General features: G+C 38.0%; 1 protein-coding gene across 2 annotated transcripts in view; it reads right to left on the minus strand.

Moving 5' to 3' along the window:
• Positions 1-17,192, minus strand: part of ANKRD44 (ankyrin repeat domain 44) — a gene marked incomplete at its 3' end in the record, with an annotated part of 163,641 nt that overhangs the window by 31,033 nt on the left and 115,416 nt on the right. For both annotated transcript variants that reach the window (XM_084251977.1, XM_084251976.1), the window contains exon 16: positions 62-133. In XM_084251977.1, coding sequence (XP_084108103.1) covers positions 62-133 — 72 coding nt within the window. The remainder of the gene's footprint in view (positions 1-61; positions 134-17,192) is intronic.

The raw sequence follows: 17,192 nt of genomic DNA on the forward strand, positions 1-17,192 counted from the left end.
CATTTTAAGATCACATAGTTTCTTTTTGTAACAGGTGAATTTGCTGTAGCATCTCACTTACAGCTAAGTGGAGGGGACTCTTGGTAGCACCGGAATCTGATTCTTCAAAACCACTGCTGGTTCTTTCCAAAAGCTGGGGACAAAAAGAAAATAGTATGTAAGTGCAATTTGCAAAAGGAATCCTACTTGATGGATAATGATGTTGACATAAGTAAGAAAAGAGTCTTCAAAAATTTAAGAAATTATGTAACTTATCGCAATGTAAGAAATTTGATAGCATATATCAAAAACAAATACTACTAACTATATTTCAGCTGCTAAATCAGCTCAGCAATTGCTAGTCGCAAAAGATTTTGAACTTGAAAAGATGCTTAGCTACAGAAAAAATGTTAAATCCACTTTTCACCCACTAGATGGTTAATAATGAAAAAAATGGCAATACTCAGTATTTATTCCATCGTGAAACATGTATTTACTGGAGGCAGTGTCGAGAAAGACATACAATGCTTCCATTCCTACGGAGCTTACATTCTAGAGAGGGAAAGCACAGACAAGTGAATAAACACACATAACAGAAAATATCTGGTAAAGCGATATCTATGATGAAAATAAAATGAGGTAATACAGAGTGATTGGGAAGTGACTTTGCTCCTGATGGTCAGGGAAGGCCTCTCCCAAGAGGTGATATTTAAAGTGAGATCTGAATAAGAATTAAGTCAGGCAACTGTGTGACAGGGGAGTACAGAGGGAGGAAGGAATAGTCAGGGCAAAAACATCAAGTGGGGAGGATGAGTTCAAGAAACAGAAGGGATGATGTCACCAGGGCATGAGATTGAGAGAGTTTTAGGAAATAGATATTCTAATGGATTTTTGATGGAGAACAAACATTTTGGGCAATCGGTACATATCTCTAACCCTAGGAACTAAATCTCAATAAAAAGACAAGGACACATTGATGCATATATAAACAAATGTATGCATTCGACAAATAGTTGACAGATGATAACTAAGGTGCTCATTGTTTCATGCACTGAGAATACAACAATAAGCAATAGATTAAAAAAATCCATTTTCTCATGGGGGTGAAGAGACAATAAAAGAAAGGTTGTGCAGTTAATTAGAAAGTGCTAGGTGCTGTGGAGAAAAATAAAACAGAGAAAGAGGATTTGGAGGGCTAGAAGGGAGGGCTGCAAGGGAGGTCAGTTTGCAATTTTAAATAGGATGATCAGGTTATGGTCAAGCAAAGTTTATGGTCAAGCAAAGTTTATAGGGCAATAAGAAAGCCTGTGGATCTCTGTGGGGAGAACATTCCAAGCAGAGGGGCAGGCAATCCAAGCCTCTTAGGGACAGTTGTGCTTACAAATATCAAGGAGACACTGGAAAAAATGAAAGGAAAGGATGACAGGAAAAGAAATCAGAAAGATGGTGGCAGAGAGAGTGGTGGTGTCAAAAAGCCGTCAGGGTTGTTGTAAGGATTTTGACTTTTATTCTGAGTGAGATGGAAATTTAATGGAGAGTTTTGAGAAGGGGGTGATATGTTGTAACTTGCAGACTCTGGGAGGGCTGGAGTGGAAGCACAGAGACCACTGAAGAAATGGGACAATAGTGCAAGAGAGAAATGACAGTGGCGTAGACCAGCAAGGAACAGTGGGGATGGAGAGTAGTAGTAGGCTTTGAATATTTCTGGAGGTAGAATCAAAGGATTTGTGAATGGATTAAATGTGAATGTGAGAGAAGCAGAACAGTCAAGGATGACTCCCAAGTTTTTATCCTGAGCAGATGGAAGGCTGGATGGTCCATGAACTGTGATGGAGGAGGCAGCCAGTGGAATAGATGTAGTGGGAAAGAGTAGAAGTTCAGTTTTAGAAATACTAAGTGTGGGGGGAAAAAAGAACAGAAATACTAAGTGTGAGATGTCTTTTCAAGCATCCAAAGGTAAGTATTAACTAGGGCATGGTGGAGACATAATTTGGAGTTCAGGGTATTTAAAGTCATAGATTGGATGAGATGAGCAAGGGAGTGAATAGAGAAGAAAGACTTAGACTGAGCATAAGCTAGAAAAAGCACCAGGAAAGCATGAAGATCTGGAAACCAAGTGAAGAAAGTTCCAAGGAAGAGAATGACATTTAACCATGTCAAATGTCCAGAGAGGTCAAGTAAATGAGGCTTGATAACTGACCATTGGGTGGAATGACATGTAGGCGATTTATGGCTCTGGTAAGAGCAGTTACAAAAACACTATTTGTATAAAAAAATAGAAAAGTAAATCGCTAGCAATATTGGGATGGGTTAAATATAGTGGTATATATCCACCCCTTTAGATAAATTATCTTTATGTTGCTGTCAAATTTTTTGTACAATGATGAATTCAAAAGGAATGAAAATCTAACACCCAGAACCTTGTATGGTGAATATTGCTGCTCCAGCTTGGGTGACTGTGGGTTTGGCTTGCCCTGTCCTGCAAAGGCTGGACAGCTAAAAACTACATTTCCTAAACTTGCTTGAGCTAGGGTTACAGATATAATTTAGATTTTTACCAATTAAATGCACTAAAGCAAAATTTTGAAGGCAGAAATAAGGCAGCCAGACATATGTGATTTCTAACAGTGAGTATAGCCTTAGAGATTTTGTTTGCTTTTAGTTTGCAATGAATAGGCCACTAGCTTAGTGGGGGCAGAGAAGCAAGACAGGAATACAGGATAGGAATACATTAATTTCTTCAATGTGTATCAAGCAGATGCTGCATGCCAAGTCTGTCCCTATATGTTCCATAGGATTAAGTGCCTATGGAATAGCCATTCTGGTGGCTGCTTTCTGATTCCTTTTCTTTTTGATCATAGGGAAAAGGCAGCTGCCCTGGCAGTGCAGTTTATTAATTCAGGATTATTTCTGGAGGACCAGCCTCGAACCCACCCCAATCCATTCACAAATCCTTATAAACACCTATTTTAAAAATCAAATCTCATTCTGCTGAAATGGCTAGCATTGTTTCTGTTTTCTCCAAATGAACGCTGATTGATTCAAAGAATAATACAGATTATCACAGAAGTCTTAATGGGTATGGCAAAGGAGAAATTATACCACTCAACACAGGAGAAAACAAAACTTTCAAAAAACAACTTTGCCCATTCATCTTTCTGAAGGTCCCAAATTTATCAAATAGAAAAACACATTTAAAAGTCATTTGTGTGGAATGATATCATTTTTTATTTTTAAAAACCTGTACTTACACGACTATGTAGAAAATAATTGTTCAACAAAGAAATCTAAATGTGGGATTATAGATGATTTTTATTTTCTTATTTTTACTGATATTTTTGCAGTGAATACATATTAAAAAAAAACACTAAACCTATTTCCATTTGGAGAAATGATTAACCTTCCTTTTCATTTAACAGAAAGATGTCCACAGATTGCAGTTAGATCCAGAACTCCTTTCTAGTCCATGCAAGTGGAACAATTACAATAGTGTTAAGATTCCTAGGCAGATCAAGTAACAGTATAAAATTTATCTTAAAAGGCACATAATTTCAAGTTTCCAGATAATACAACACAAATAATTACATTGGAAGTATGAGATACCTTATGTTTGTTTTTCATTATTGTGAGAATAAAATTTGGAATTTAACAATCCAGAAAATGTTAGAATAATGAGAATAAATTTAATTTTAGCTTCAAAGCAAATACTTTAAGCTCAATCTTCCTTACATTATTAAAATAAAAGTAGCCATAGCTGCTTGAAATGGCTAGAAAACAGCTGTTCTTTGCTTTGTTTTGCAACATTATCACCTGCAAGACTTCCTGGAATTGACAATGTGTACCAACTCCAAATCCTGTCCTAGAATAAACTTTTAATGAAAAGAACACAATCATTTCCACCATTATCACACACACACAATAATACAGGCAAGAAAACAATATGCTGTTCATAGCCACAAGTTAGGCATGTTACCACATTTATTAGGGAGTAAAAATTTTCCGCACATGTACTTTGATCATTCAAATAGCATGTAATGTTTTACTTCAAGCATTCACCAAATATGTGCTGAGTTCATCTCTGTGCAGGACCCTGGATTAGGCATTAGGATTCAAGGGTGCAGGGAGCATATGTAGTTATTGACCTGAAAGAGCTTAGAGGCTGATGGGGAATGTGCAGTGAGGTGAGAGCTAGGATGGAGAAGTGCAAGATGCTACAGGAACATGAAGAAGCACCTGACATGAGCTTTGGAGGTAAGAGAAGATGCCTTTTTAAGAAAAAGGGCTACAAAGAACACAAAAACATTGATTCGAAAGAATATCTGTACACCTATGTTCATTGCAGCACTGTTTACAAAAGGTAAAACCTGGAAACAACCCAAATGCCCAAAAATAGATGACTGGATCAAGAAGATGTGGCATATATACACAATGGAATATTACTCAGCAACAAAAAAGATAAACTCATCCATTCACAGCAATGTGGATGGAACTAGAAGGAATTATGCTCAGTGAAATAACCCAGAAGGAAAAAGAAAAATATTGGATGGTTTCACTTACAGCAGGGAAACCAAATAAGACATCAGTGTAAAAAAATAACAATACAAAATACAGCAAAACAAAAACAGACAGTTATAAATCAGAGACATCCTGCAGGGCAGCAGGAGTGAGAGGGATCAGAGGGAGGGAGGGAGGAGCACAGGGGGCTGAGGTGATGGTACATGGGTGCACTGGTGAAGGAAACTCTATGGGACTACACCTAAGGAGGTGGGGGGAAGCAAATATTGTTTAAAACTGAACAATGATGTAAAAAATTAAAAAAAAAATTAGAAAAAGAAGAAAAAGAAAAAGGGTTAGCCTGAGATCTGGTCTATAGGGGTAAACCAGGAAAAGAGAAGAGGGAATTTCCAGGCAGAGCAAGAGCATGTGAGAGCAATGAGTACAACAAATTTGAAATCTTTAAATTCAGTAACACTAGAGTAGCATGTAAGGATGAGGAAGAAATGAAGAACAATGAAGACAGGAATGGAAGCAGGAGAGATATTAGAGATAGGGTGATCATACCATTGTTGACCAATCAGGATATTTTTAAGGATGAAAACTATGCTGGGATAACAGTAGTAAACCAGGACATCAAATTAGGATAATTATTCTGAGTCACTGCAGGGTTAAAAACAGGAAAGCGGCATGATTGTGATCAATTCTTCAGTTTAATAAAAATTGCTTTGGCTGCAGTGTGGAAAATGAACTCTAGTGGAGTTGTTGGTGGAACTGCAACCCTAGAACTTCAGCTAATTCACTATGGGATTTCTAAATTGTAAATTAGTAAGTTAGTGAGAACTGATGGGAACCTCAACTATAGAAGAGAGTGAAAATGGAAGGAAATGGTTATATTCAAGTCTTTCATTCATTCCATTAATTCAGTCATTTATTGAGCACTGTACACTAAAATTTCAGTTCTAATATGGTCCATACCCACATGAAACATATAGTCTAGAAGATGCAGTGAACACAGGTCATTGATTGGATAATAAGGAAGGAGAAAAGATAGTAGAATCAAGTATAGCACCCAGTTTTCCAGTTTTTTAAAGCAGGATGAAGAGTGTGCTGTCTTTAAATAAAGACAGAAGAAGCAAAATTGGGGTGGGGGAGAGAGATATTGAATTTTGGTTTGAAGTGTTACTAGAAAATTTAGTGGAGAGGTATCTAGCGAAGAGATGGATGTAAAGTTTGAAGTTTAAAAGTTTAAAGTGATATTTTTGGTACTCAACAGCAATGAAGCACCCACTGTGGATGAGACTGCCCAGTGGCACAGGCTGTTGAGTGCAGCACTGTGAAGCTGTCCGCAGCCTCTGCAGTGTGGGTTCGATTCCCGGCCAGCCAGTGAGAATCCCACATGGTGCAGCAAACCTCTCCTGTCTCGCCCACTGCTTCCCTCAGCAGTGTATTTCCCCAGTCTCCCTGTTCTGTTCCCCTCTCTGTCTCTGGTAAATCCTCTCACCCTCCCATGCCTCTTTTTAAAAAAAAAAAGAAGGGTTTTCCCTTCTTATAGTATAGAAGCCTCAGGAATCCCAGTATTTAGGGTTTGGAAGCGAGAGAGAGCCTGCAAATGGGGCTGGTTAGTGAATAGAAATATAAAAGGAAAAACAGGAGAGTGAGATGATGGTGGTAGTGATTACACGATATGAATGAAGTGTTGGTAATAGATGGTGATGGTGGTGATGATGTTGATGATGATGATCTCACCGATTATAGCCAAAAGTTATGAAGCACTTTGTGAACCAATCACTTTATGGGTCACCTCAATCAGTTCTCAAATAATCCATTAAGTGACTCACTCAGGTTCACAAAGCTCGTAAGGGCAGACCAAGGTATTGACCCCTGGTCTCACTGAAAAACCATAATATTATCACACAGAGAAATGTCTTCCAATCAACTCCTAAGCTGAAACTTTTCCCGGTCATTTCACATAAAACAGCAGTGATAAGGATAGGAAACAAGGAGAGTATTTTAAAATTGTATGGGTCTTTTTATGTCTCTAACTTCAACAATTTTCTTTAATCTTTGATAGTTTCCTCTCCATTTCCTGAGGAGTGATAAGTATTCATCATCATAGCAATCACAGGGGATGTTAATTGGAATCAAGCTCCTCTAAGTACTCCTTTCCCTGTAGTGATTCTTCTTTGCTAGTTAAGAAGACAGTGTGAAAGAGTGGGCAATTTGCAAGCCATTCAAAACTGGCATTTACTTTTAGATTTTTCTTTATAATTTAAAATTTCATTCTAAACATATCCAGTCCAAGGATGAGGCAGAGGCAGATGCAGACTTAAAGAGTCAGAGAACTCATGCCATGGTTATTATACAAACTCATAATTCAGCCTATAGTCTGCAAGATTACTGGAAAATAGTATTGCTCTACAGAGCTCAACCTCAACCTACCTTGTCAAAATCAGAAATGGAATGACTCTTTTGAAACACAGTTATAGCTAGCAATATAAACCAAGAAGGAATATCGTAAAAAGCAATGAATTCTGCACATAAAGTTTTTAGTTGTAAATCAAAGAACACAATTTTACATTTCCAGTATAAAGCAAACTAGTGATAACTTTCCCTTAAGACTACTTCCAACTTAAACCCTCATGCTGACCATCAACATTTACATAATCCATGCATTCACATGTTGGTTTTTCATCAAATTATGCTCATAAATCCAATCTACATATTCAAAAATGTGTTGCCAGAGGCTTCTACTGGTGTAATTAAAAATTTGCATTTATTCCAGGGATTTGGTCTTTTGCCTAAATAATCTATTAAAATGGTACTATAATAAAGTCTTTATCTGAATTACTTGACCTTATTCCTTGTCATCTCAAAAATCCCAGAGTTGCTTTTCTCAATTGAATCATTTTTTAAAAGATTTATTTATTTATGCAAACAAGAACTGGGGTACAGGTCAGAGGTGCGGGATTGGGGGGGGGAGGATTCACCAGAGACAGAGTGGGGAACAGAACAGGCAGACTGACTGAAATACACTGCTGAGGGGAGCAGCAGGTGAAACAGGAGAGGTCTGCTGTGCCATGTGGGTATCTCCCTGACTAGCCGGGGATCAAACTCATGTTGCAGTGGCCTCGGATAGCTTCATAGTGCTGTGGCTTAACCCCTTGCGCCACCAGGGAGGCCCACAATTGAATCATTAATGAAGCTTGTATGTAAAGTCTAGCAATGCCTGACCCCACTTCTTCCTCAGTAGCCTTCTCTAAGCCACCTTTCATCTGCCAAGACTCTGGGTGAGAAAACCAGAAAGTCTGGGATTAAAGCTACTTCCAACCCCCACTAACAAGTAGATGGAGGCCTGAAGTGGCAACAGAAAGAAAGACAGGATGAAAGCAAGCAGAATTTTCAAACATTTTATCTGTGTACTATGAACTCTGGTTCAACTTGGGGTAGCTGGAGTACTCTATTCTTTTTTTTCCCTGAGAATATTATTACATTTGAGATTACATTTTGAGGAGTCCAAGAAGATGGTAGAAGAATGAAGACACATATTTATTCACCTCCTCCACATATTTACAACCGAATTATCTGTAAACAATGAAGAGATAAGTATACCAAGAGGACAACATGGCAGAGGGTGTAGGACCAACTGGAATTTAATTGTGTTTGGAGGCTTATGGGTTAGTGAACCCGAAGAGAGGAAGCCTCTCTGCTATTGGCTCATACTTGCACTGGGGTCTTTAGAACCTGAGGACAGTGCTAGAGAGAGGGGCACACAGAATGTATTCAGAATGGAGGGTCTACTTCCCAAGATGTAAATGAGAAGGAGTGCAGAGACCTTCTGCAAACACAGATGTTATATTGCCAGATAGCAACTAAGTGCTCAGTGTCAGAGTGTGAACACTCTGTACCACTAAACAGGATGCTACAACTATTAACTGGTAGCAGAGCCATATACCAGAACTAAGAGGTTGAAGCTAGCACAAGATTACTTGGGACACTTTAAGGAATTGTCCTAAGGGAAGGGGTCACTGTATTCAACTGAGGAGCCTGCAGTACCTGAAGTTTGAACTCTTAGTACTCACTAGTAGCAACCTTCCTGTACCCTGTCACACTGGCTTCTATTTCCTACCTCCTACCAGCATCCCAGTCACCCAAACAGGTGCATAAGTGTTGGTCTATGAAGCAACAGGCACTGAAAGATCCCAAGTATATAACCCAGGCTTATATCCTGCAGCCTATAAAGGTACTACAAGGTCAATTCATCAAGAAAAGAAAAGGAAACTTCTTATCTCAACCCATAAAAACAAAATGAAAGACAGAGGAAAAAAGCACAAGTGATGGAACAATAACAACAAAAAAAAAAAAATCCAAGAAAACAAACAAAAAACTCCAGACCATATATTCCTGCAATAAGTGAAATCACCTGATATTTTTCTTTTTCCTTCTGACTTATTTTGCTGAGCATAATTCCTTCTAGTTATATATAGACATCAGTGTAAAAAAATAATAACAGTACAAAACACACAAAGCAAAAAATGGACAATTATAAATCAGAGACATCCTGCAGGGGAGGAGGAGAGAGAGGGATCAGAGGGAGGGAGGGAGGAGCACAGGGGACTGAGGTGATGGTGCACGGGTGCATTGGTGAAGGAAACTCTATGGGGACTACACCTGAGGGGGTGGGGGGGAAGCAAATATTGTTTAAAAATGAACAATGATGTAAAAAAAAAGGTTCACAATAAAAATAAATAAATAAATAAACAAAAAAACCCTCTCCAGACCAATCTCAATCTAGCATAACTGTGTAACCTGCCTGATGAGGAGTGTTAGCTGACAGTGATACCACGCCTGTTGAAATGAGACTACAATTCACAGGACATTTTTTTTTAATCTGGAGGGTTTTTCCGCAGAATTGGTAGGTTCACACAAAGAGCATCTCAATATCTGGGTTTAAAGCAGGAAGGGCTAAGTTTAAGCCTCTTTCTCTACAAAGTGAATCTATAATTTTAAGAAAAATCAAGAATAAACAGTTCAATGGTAAAGCAACTGGCCACTGGGTTAACAAAACAGAAATCTTATTGCCCAAAATTGAGAGAAAACACATAAATATTAAACTTGAGCTGGAAATCCAAGCTTTATAAATACTATAGATTATGACTAAATATTTAAAAACATGGCAGGAGAAAATTCACAGACCCCAAGAGACCTCAAGTTGATCTAGATCAGCGTTTAAATGTGTTATTTAAGAAAGCAAGTATAGCTCAGACTATAAACAGAAAAGTGTAGCCAGAGAGTCTGTGAGCTAACTCTCTCCCTTGCTGGTTCTGGTTAGAGCCTGACTATACAACTCATTTCCATAAATTAGGAGGGACAGGAAGAGCTAGAAAACCAATGAGAAAATGTTCATGGCAACCATGTAAATGAGGTGCTCTGAGGGAAGGTTTAAAAATGGATTGATTTATTTTAGAGCAATGAAGACTAAGAGGACATTTATGAGTCTTCAAGCTTGTAAGGAGCTGGAAGCAGGCCTAGGACCCAGGAAAACAAGCACCTCTGTCAGATATTCTATTTTATATTCCACTTGTTTGTGCTTGCGAATGAAATGCCAGTAGGTCCACCTCATAGTCTTTCCTCAATAACTGCAATGGCAGAGTCAGGCTGACACCCAGATGGGCTCATCCAGAAGGGCTCAGTAGAGAAATTCCACAATCCCTAGCCTGTGTCAAAACCTTCCATTCAGAGGACCAGGGACCCAGGTTAGGGCTCAGAGGCCCCACAGGCCTTTCTGTCCTAGAACTGATATGCTCTTCCAAGCCATGCTGGAACCCATTGGACCTCAGGCCTTTGAGTTTAGCCCAAAATAAACTAGCTTCCCTGTGATGACATGTCAGTTAAAAGCAGTGTGGGCCTCCCCTGGTGGCGCAGCAGTTGAGCGCTAGGATGCGAAGCTGCCCGCAGCCTCTACAGCACCAGTTCGATCCCTGGCCACCGGTGAGGGTCCCACATGGTATGACAGACCTCTCCTGCCGCGTCCGCAGCTTCCCTCAGCAGTGTATTTCGTCAATCTGCCTGTCCTGTTGCCTGCTCTGGCTCTGGTGAATTCTCTCACCCTCCCGCGCTTCTGACTGTACCCAGTGCTTGTATAAATAAATCTTTTTTTAAAAAAATAAAAAATAAAAGCAGTGACCATTTTTTTTCCTCATGATTCTGTTCACACCCCTTCACAGCTATTAGAAAAAGCTGTGTTGCTTGAAATTGTTATTAACAATCACTGGAAACCCAGTGATCCCTAGAAATGTATGAATCTAATCTAATTTCTGCCTCCCACCCCTCAATTCCATAGGTAAAGAACCATTAACTTTCTACACTTGTGAAAGTCAAGGTCTATGCAACTTTAAAAGGAGATAACACAAATTAAGGAGAGTGCTACTAGAAGCTTAGCTAGATTGTTTCCATTTCTTCTTGGGAGCTGATTTTGATTACTCTGCTTATCTCCTCCCTCCAGTGTGTATTCAGTTCCTGGTGATTTCCTTGCCAATTAAAAGGCAGAAGAGCCTGTGGTATGTGTAACGGAGGCTAATAAAACCTGCTGTGAAGATAAAGCCCAATGTAAGATGTAAAACGCCTGGTGTTCAAAACTATTTTGCAAGAACCTTAAAAATGTTCATATACTTTGACCTATAAACCTACTTCAAAGGCCCCATTTTTGAGAAAGTTTTAAGCCCAAAGCCATTTAAAAGTGAAATCATGTGAATTACCTAAATAGTAGAAGAAAGGCTAAGTTATGGCTGTGACAATAATTGAACATTATTTAGATTTAAAAATGTTTACCAAGTTTTTAATAGCATTGGGAAAGGATTATGTCATAATACTTTGTGGTAAATATCAGTGTATAACATGGCAAATTTAATATTATCTCATATATGAAAAACAATATGTGAGAAGGAGACTGGAAGGAAATATGCCAAAGGTTGATAATGATTGTGGTGGGGTAGTGGGACATCAGGTGTTCTGATTTCCTGTTTCCATTTTTCTACATATTATAAACTTGCCTTAACAAATACAGATTAGTTGAATAAAGAATAAAGTTCTATTTTAAAGTGAGATGGTTGAGCAGATGATTTCCAGAGTCCCTTTAGCGCTAGTTATAGTCTGCATCTTATCCAGCCAAAATTTAAAAGACCAATGTCTTCACGATTGTAACCATTATATATTTATTAATGCAATAAAATCATTCTGGACAGTACTAGTGTTGATTGAAACCTATGGTCCTTTATGGTCATTAAATTGCAAATTCTTCATACCATGTGGTAGGTATTCTATAGATGTTCACTGAATCTAATTTCAATCTGATAAGTAAATGAGAGAGCATTCATGGGATTAATTATAGGGTGATAACACATTTGCTTGCCTGCTTTGACACCATAGAGCTACCATAAACATTGCTAGTATGTTATATATTGGACAGATTTTCTCTTCATTAAAAACCATTTAACATATTCATTGCTATATTTTTTAAAAAGCAACAACCAGCCAGCAAAACAAAAAAAAACTGATCTTTCACAGAACATGGTCTTACAAATGAAAAATACTCTCAGATAGGTGTGTCTTTCTAAGCTACTATAACCATTTATTATTACCAAGTTGATTATAACTCATTATGAGGTGACCTTGTGTTTTGTCATAAGGATTTAAGAGAATTAACATCAAATTAAATGTTGATATGATGAAGGGACCAACACTATGTAGAAAGTGAAACAGTTCCTAATATTTTCTGGTTATAAGTGCTTAAATTAGTCTGGAAAAAGCCAGACAATATGTTTTTGAAATAACAAAACAGTATGATTCTTTTCACCTTGTCAAAGGAGTTCCAGATGAGGAAGAACATTAAGATTAAGTCATAAAAATTACAGATTCAGGGATAAGGCATCACAATTACTGAAGACAGAAGGACTGATCCAAGGCTGGCAGAAACCAAAACTGATTATGAAGACAAGAATTTTAACTGAAGGAGCTGCAAAGAATCACTGCATAATTCATTCCAAATGTGAAAAAATCATCAAAGTGTCCCCTTATTATCTTGGAGCTTTCACATCAGCTTTGGATTGAAGTGGTTTAACTAATGCCAGAATTCTTAAATTAATTTTCCCTAAACAGAATAAACACATAAAAGCACTATGTCTGGGTTAAAACAAAATCAAAAGGTAAAATTCAGCCTAGTAAAGAAGGTATTCTTTTTGGTGTGATAGTTTCCTATTACTGAATTTGGTTTCATTCTTTGGTATGGGTTATGAGCCAAAAGAGGGAAGAAATATTTATGTCTTAGAGACAGGATAGAAAAGAGATCCCTGAGAAAATCTCTGCGGGAACACAAACAGGCTACAGGCTGCAGCCAGGAGCCAGCCACCAGCAAATTCCAGAAGCAGCAACCTCATGTAAGCAAAATATGCCTTAGGGGCACCCTTGATAGCTCCACTGGGGATGTAATTATGAGTGCTACAAATCCTCCTGAATCTGGCAATAACTGTGGCAAGGAAATTTCTGCACAAAAAAACTTTGGTTATTTCCTTAATTTTCATAGTAAGGGATTAGCCTAGACTATACACACTTACTTCCTGGATTTTGCAGAGTAATTCTCAGGTTAAGCCTTCTTTTCATATCAACTGTAAGTACACATAATGGTGCATTCGCTCAGCGGAAGAGCCACCTGATTCTCTTTGACTCTTTTATTATTTTTTTTTGATTCCTGGATACATATGCAGTGGTGTGTGTGTGTGTGTGTGTGTGTGTGTGTGTGTGTGTAGAAGGAGCAAGGAAGAGGAAGACAAAGCAAAAGTCTGTGTTAATTGACCATTTTCATACATAAGCCGAGGAAAAAAAGTATAAGAGATCTGTTTGCGCTATATCTGCATAACAGACATTTGACAGAGTCCCTATTATGAAGAAAAATAATCCAAAACTTGGAAATGCATGTTCTTTCAAAATCACTGAAGCATTGGTTTTTTGTTTTGTTTTGTTTTGTTTTGTTTTGTTTTGTTTTTGTGGGACCCTTGCCGGCGGCAGGGGAATGAACCAGCGCTGCAGAGGCTGCGGGCAGCCCTGCAGCCCAGTGCTCAACCAGGGGAGGCCCCCTGAAGCACTGTTTTAACAGGTACAGTCACAGATTAATTTTTCAGTATAATGTAAATTAAGAGCTCAGTCTCAATGAAGTTGTATGTTAACTTGTGAATTTGTGTTCCAGCAGAGATACACATTATTCTGTGTGATAGCAAAATAACTCCAGAAATTATAATTTATTGCAATTTAGGACATTAGCTAGTTTTGTATCTAAATGAACAATTTCATTCTAATATTATTTTACTAAAATGTCTGTGATAGGGGCCTTCCTTGTGGCACAGGAGTTAAAGACAGCACCCTAAAGCTATGGCCAGCCACTGCAGCATGAGTTCGATCCCTGGCTGGACAGGGAGAAACCCACATGGCGCAGCAGACCTCTCCTGCCTCACCCACTGCTCCTCTCAACAGTGTATTTCAGTAGATCTGCCTGTTCTGCTCCCCACTCTCTCTCACCGCCCCATACCTCTGGCTTACACCCCAGTTCTTGTATGCATAAATAAATCTTTAAAATAAAATGTCTGTGGTAGGTTCCTCAATTGTTCCTTGAATAAGCTTTAGCACATTACCTGTTCCTTCATTACTTAATGAGATTTAAAAGCACATGTTCCTCCACTCTTTTTTATGAGAGTCTCATTGTAAATTTTTGGGGAAGTATATTTTGACACCATCTATCAGCTCCTATACTTTATAAGCCCTCAAAAGTCTTAATATCCTTTGGAAATATCTGCAAAGGTCTCCTCATCATTATATTGTTTCACGATTGATTCTTTTCATGGGAACAGTGAGAGAACTTGACAGAAGGTGCCTTCCTCTCCTTCCAAAGGAACTTGTACAGATACAGAACAGACAGAGCTAGGCTATCCCAAGATGAGAAAACCAATCCCATGGATTTTCAATGAGCTCTTCTTAGGCTCTGAGACAGAGGAATCATGAGCTCCTTACTCTCTTCAAGGGTCTACTTTATACAGAGGATCAGGAGAATGACCAAGATATGGACTGAAGCCCTCCTGGACTATACTTGCTCACTTTTCTCACAGGAAACAACAAGAGTTGCCCTATACTAACACTGCCCACTTTCCCCCACCTCTTTCAAGAGAGGAGGTCATTCAGCACCTTCAAGAGGGAACTCACAATTCATCATCCCTTCTCTCTAGCCTCCTTCCCTACTTAAAATCCTTAGCAGAATGGAAGGGAACCTGGCCCCAGCCAGAAGCCTAAGGAACTAAAATCTCAGATCACCTGCAGCCCAAGAAGCAGAAACCCCTCTCCCATCCTCCACCCCACTGCTCTTCAAAAATAAATCTCACTGTAGAAGAAAACAAAACACACAAGCACAGATCATCTATAATTGAAAGCAAGAGCACACAAATTTAACTAAAGCTAAATAAGTTAAAGGATTGTTTTTCCTCAAAGCTCATAAAATCTCCTTTCATTAAATCATGTTTCCATTTATGTACAGTAATTGTTATGCCAGTTATTTTATTAGAACAGAAATTAAGACAATATAAGAAAATAACGTTAAGTTTAAAAAACTAAAACATACACAAAAAATTATAATATAGTTCTATTCTCTTTAATGTAGTGAAACTATAGTGCTCCAAAAATCTGATATTCTGTGTGTTAATTTAAAAAAAATGACTTCTATGTGTCTTTCAATTGTGGACCCACCTCTTGTACATTCTACCTCCTATAATTATGCTTCTCCTTAATTAAAGAGGCTGCTGGGAGCCAGCGTGCAGGCCAGCATCTCAACAAACCTAGCCCTCTGGGATTCACTTTTTATGAGGCATTAGGCCATCTACCTACCCCAGACTGACTCCTGTTATCTTGTATTTTGGCCATTATTGAGTAGGAAACATCGACCTCTTCCTTCCAGGACAACCTGTATTCTTAAAACAGAAGAAAGACTATCTACATAAGACTTACTCAATTCCTACTCCTTCCAATGTCATCCTCCCATTCCACACCTTCCCTTTCCATTACCAAACCAAGACAAGGACAAAAAACCTTTTCCAGCCTCCAGGGCACATATATAAATAAATACCTGTCTCTTAGGGAAACACTCCCCACTGCTTCCTGTCCCCCACCATCACACAAAATATTTGCCATCACAAACCCAAACCCAGAGAGTCCATGGACAAGTGAATTTTAATGAGTTTAAAAACCAGATCCAAAACTATTTTATTTGCTTTTCAGTTTTATAAACATGGCAATTCTAAAAGTGAGTCATGTTCCGCTATGGCAAGAACGCAGCATCCTCAGGAAACAGTGTCCAACATCTAAAATACACAATTTATGAATTCGGCCACCAGGTTCCAAATGGAGCCATTTCACTGAAGGTATTCAAAGGCTTCTTCACAAATTTGGGAGTGTCTGTACCTCCTTTCCCATCTGTTGTTTGTCTTTTCTCTTTAGCTGTTAATTAGCTCTTTGAACAGAAGGTGCAAGAGGTGGGGGTATTTAATTTAATAAAATATATCTCAAAGGTTCCCACAGTCCTCGCAGTGACTGGTCTCATTGCTTGCTGATAGCTTCAATAAAGGGTTTAAGAAAGCAGGTGAAATTATGTTTTTGTAATACCCATGGGTTGATCTTACTACCTCATCCCTTACTGAAGAAAAGCTAAAAAATGTTGTGTAGCTCTATGTCCCTCCGAAGAGTAGTTAACAAAAATCTATATTCTTGTTAAGTATGTTTTTCCCTTGTTATTTCCAGCTACCTACCAGAATGATTGTGTTCAATTTTTAACAAGATTTTATTCAAAGGGTCACATAAAAAAAAATACTTTATGTGTACTCTCTAAAAACTATGGAGAATCTAAGTTGGATGCAATTATGCTCTCATTTTTCAAAAATTTAGACCTTGAATGTCATTGTACAGCTAGAGAAAAATTCAGACTTGCACTTAGAAAATAAGTTATTAATGTTGTTACTTGACAAAGTTGAAATTGAATTGCTTTCATTTGCTGAATAATAGTGCAATTGTCAAATTTGGACTTTTTTTTTCTCTTTGAGGACATACACTGTATCACTGCTTTTTTAGTGCATAGATTGGTTAGGAATACATTTGACTAAAAGAACTAATTTCACTTCTGATTTCCATGTTCATACATTAGTTCACTGACAGTTACATAAGAATGATCTGTCAAAAATAAAAGTAATTATAATAGAAATATAAAATTTCAATCAAAAGGTTAAAATCAATCAAAAGGTTAAAATCAAGAAAGCATACCCTAAAAGGAAAATAATCATAACTCACAGGATATTCTCTATTTGTTTACTCAAGATATCCCTTGGAATTTTACCTAATAACTAGTGAAACTGGCAATAAACATAATCACATTTTAAAAAGGTTGGGAGGTTTCTCTATATGTTATCAGAGTAGAAAGATGTGCTTTTAGAATTTCTCTTAAATATCTAAATTATTCTGAAATTGCCTGAATTGCTGATCAATGCATTAAGTGTTGAATTGCACACCAACTCTTGCAGGCTCCAATTACATATTCCAGTTTTAAAGTCTGGCTCATAAAAAAAAAATGTTTTCTCAGGAGGTTGTTTTGCATTTATGATAATCAATTTTTAAATATATGCCTGAAAAGTGAC

This window comes from Talpa europaea (genome assembly GCF_964194135.1).
Source record: "Talpa europaea genome assembly, chromosome: 1".
Classification (NCBI taxonomy): domain Eukaryota; kingdom Metazoa; phylum Chordata; class Mammalia; order Eulipotyphla; family Talpidae; genus Talpa; species Talpa europaea.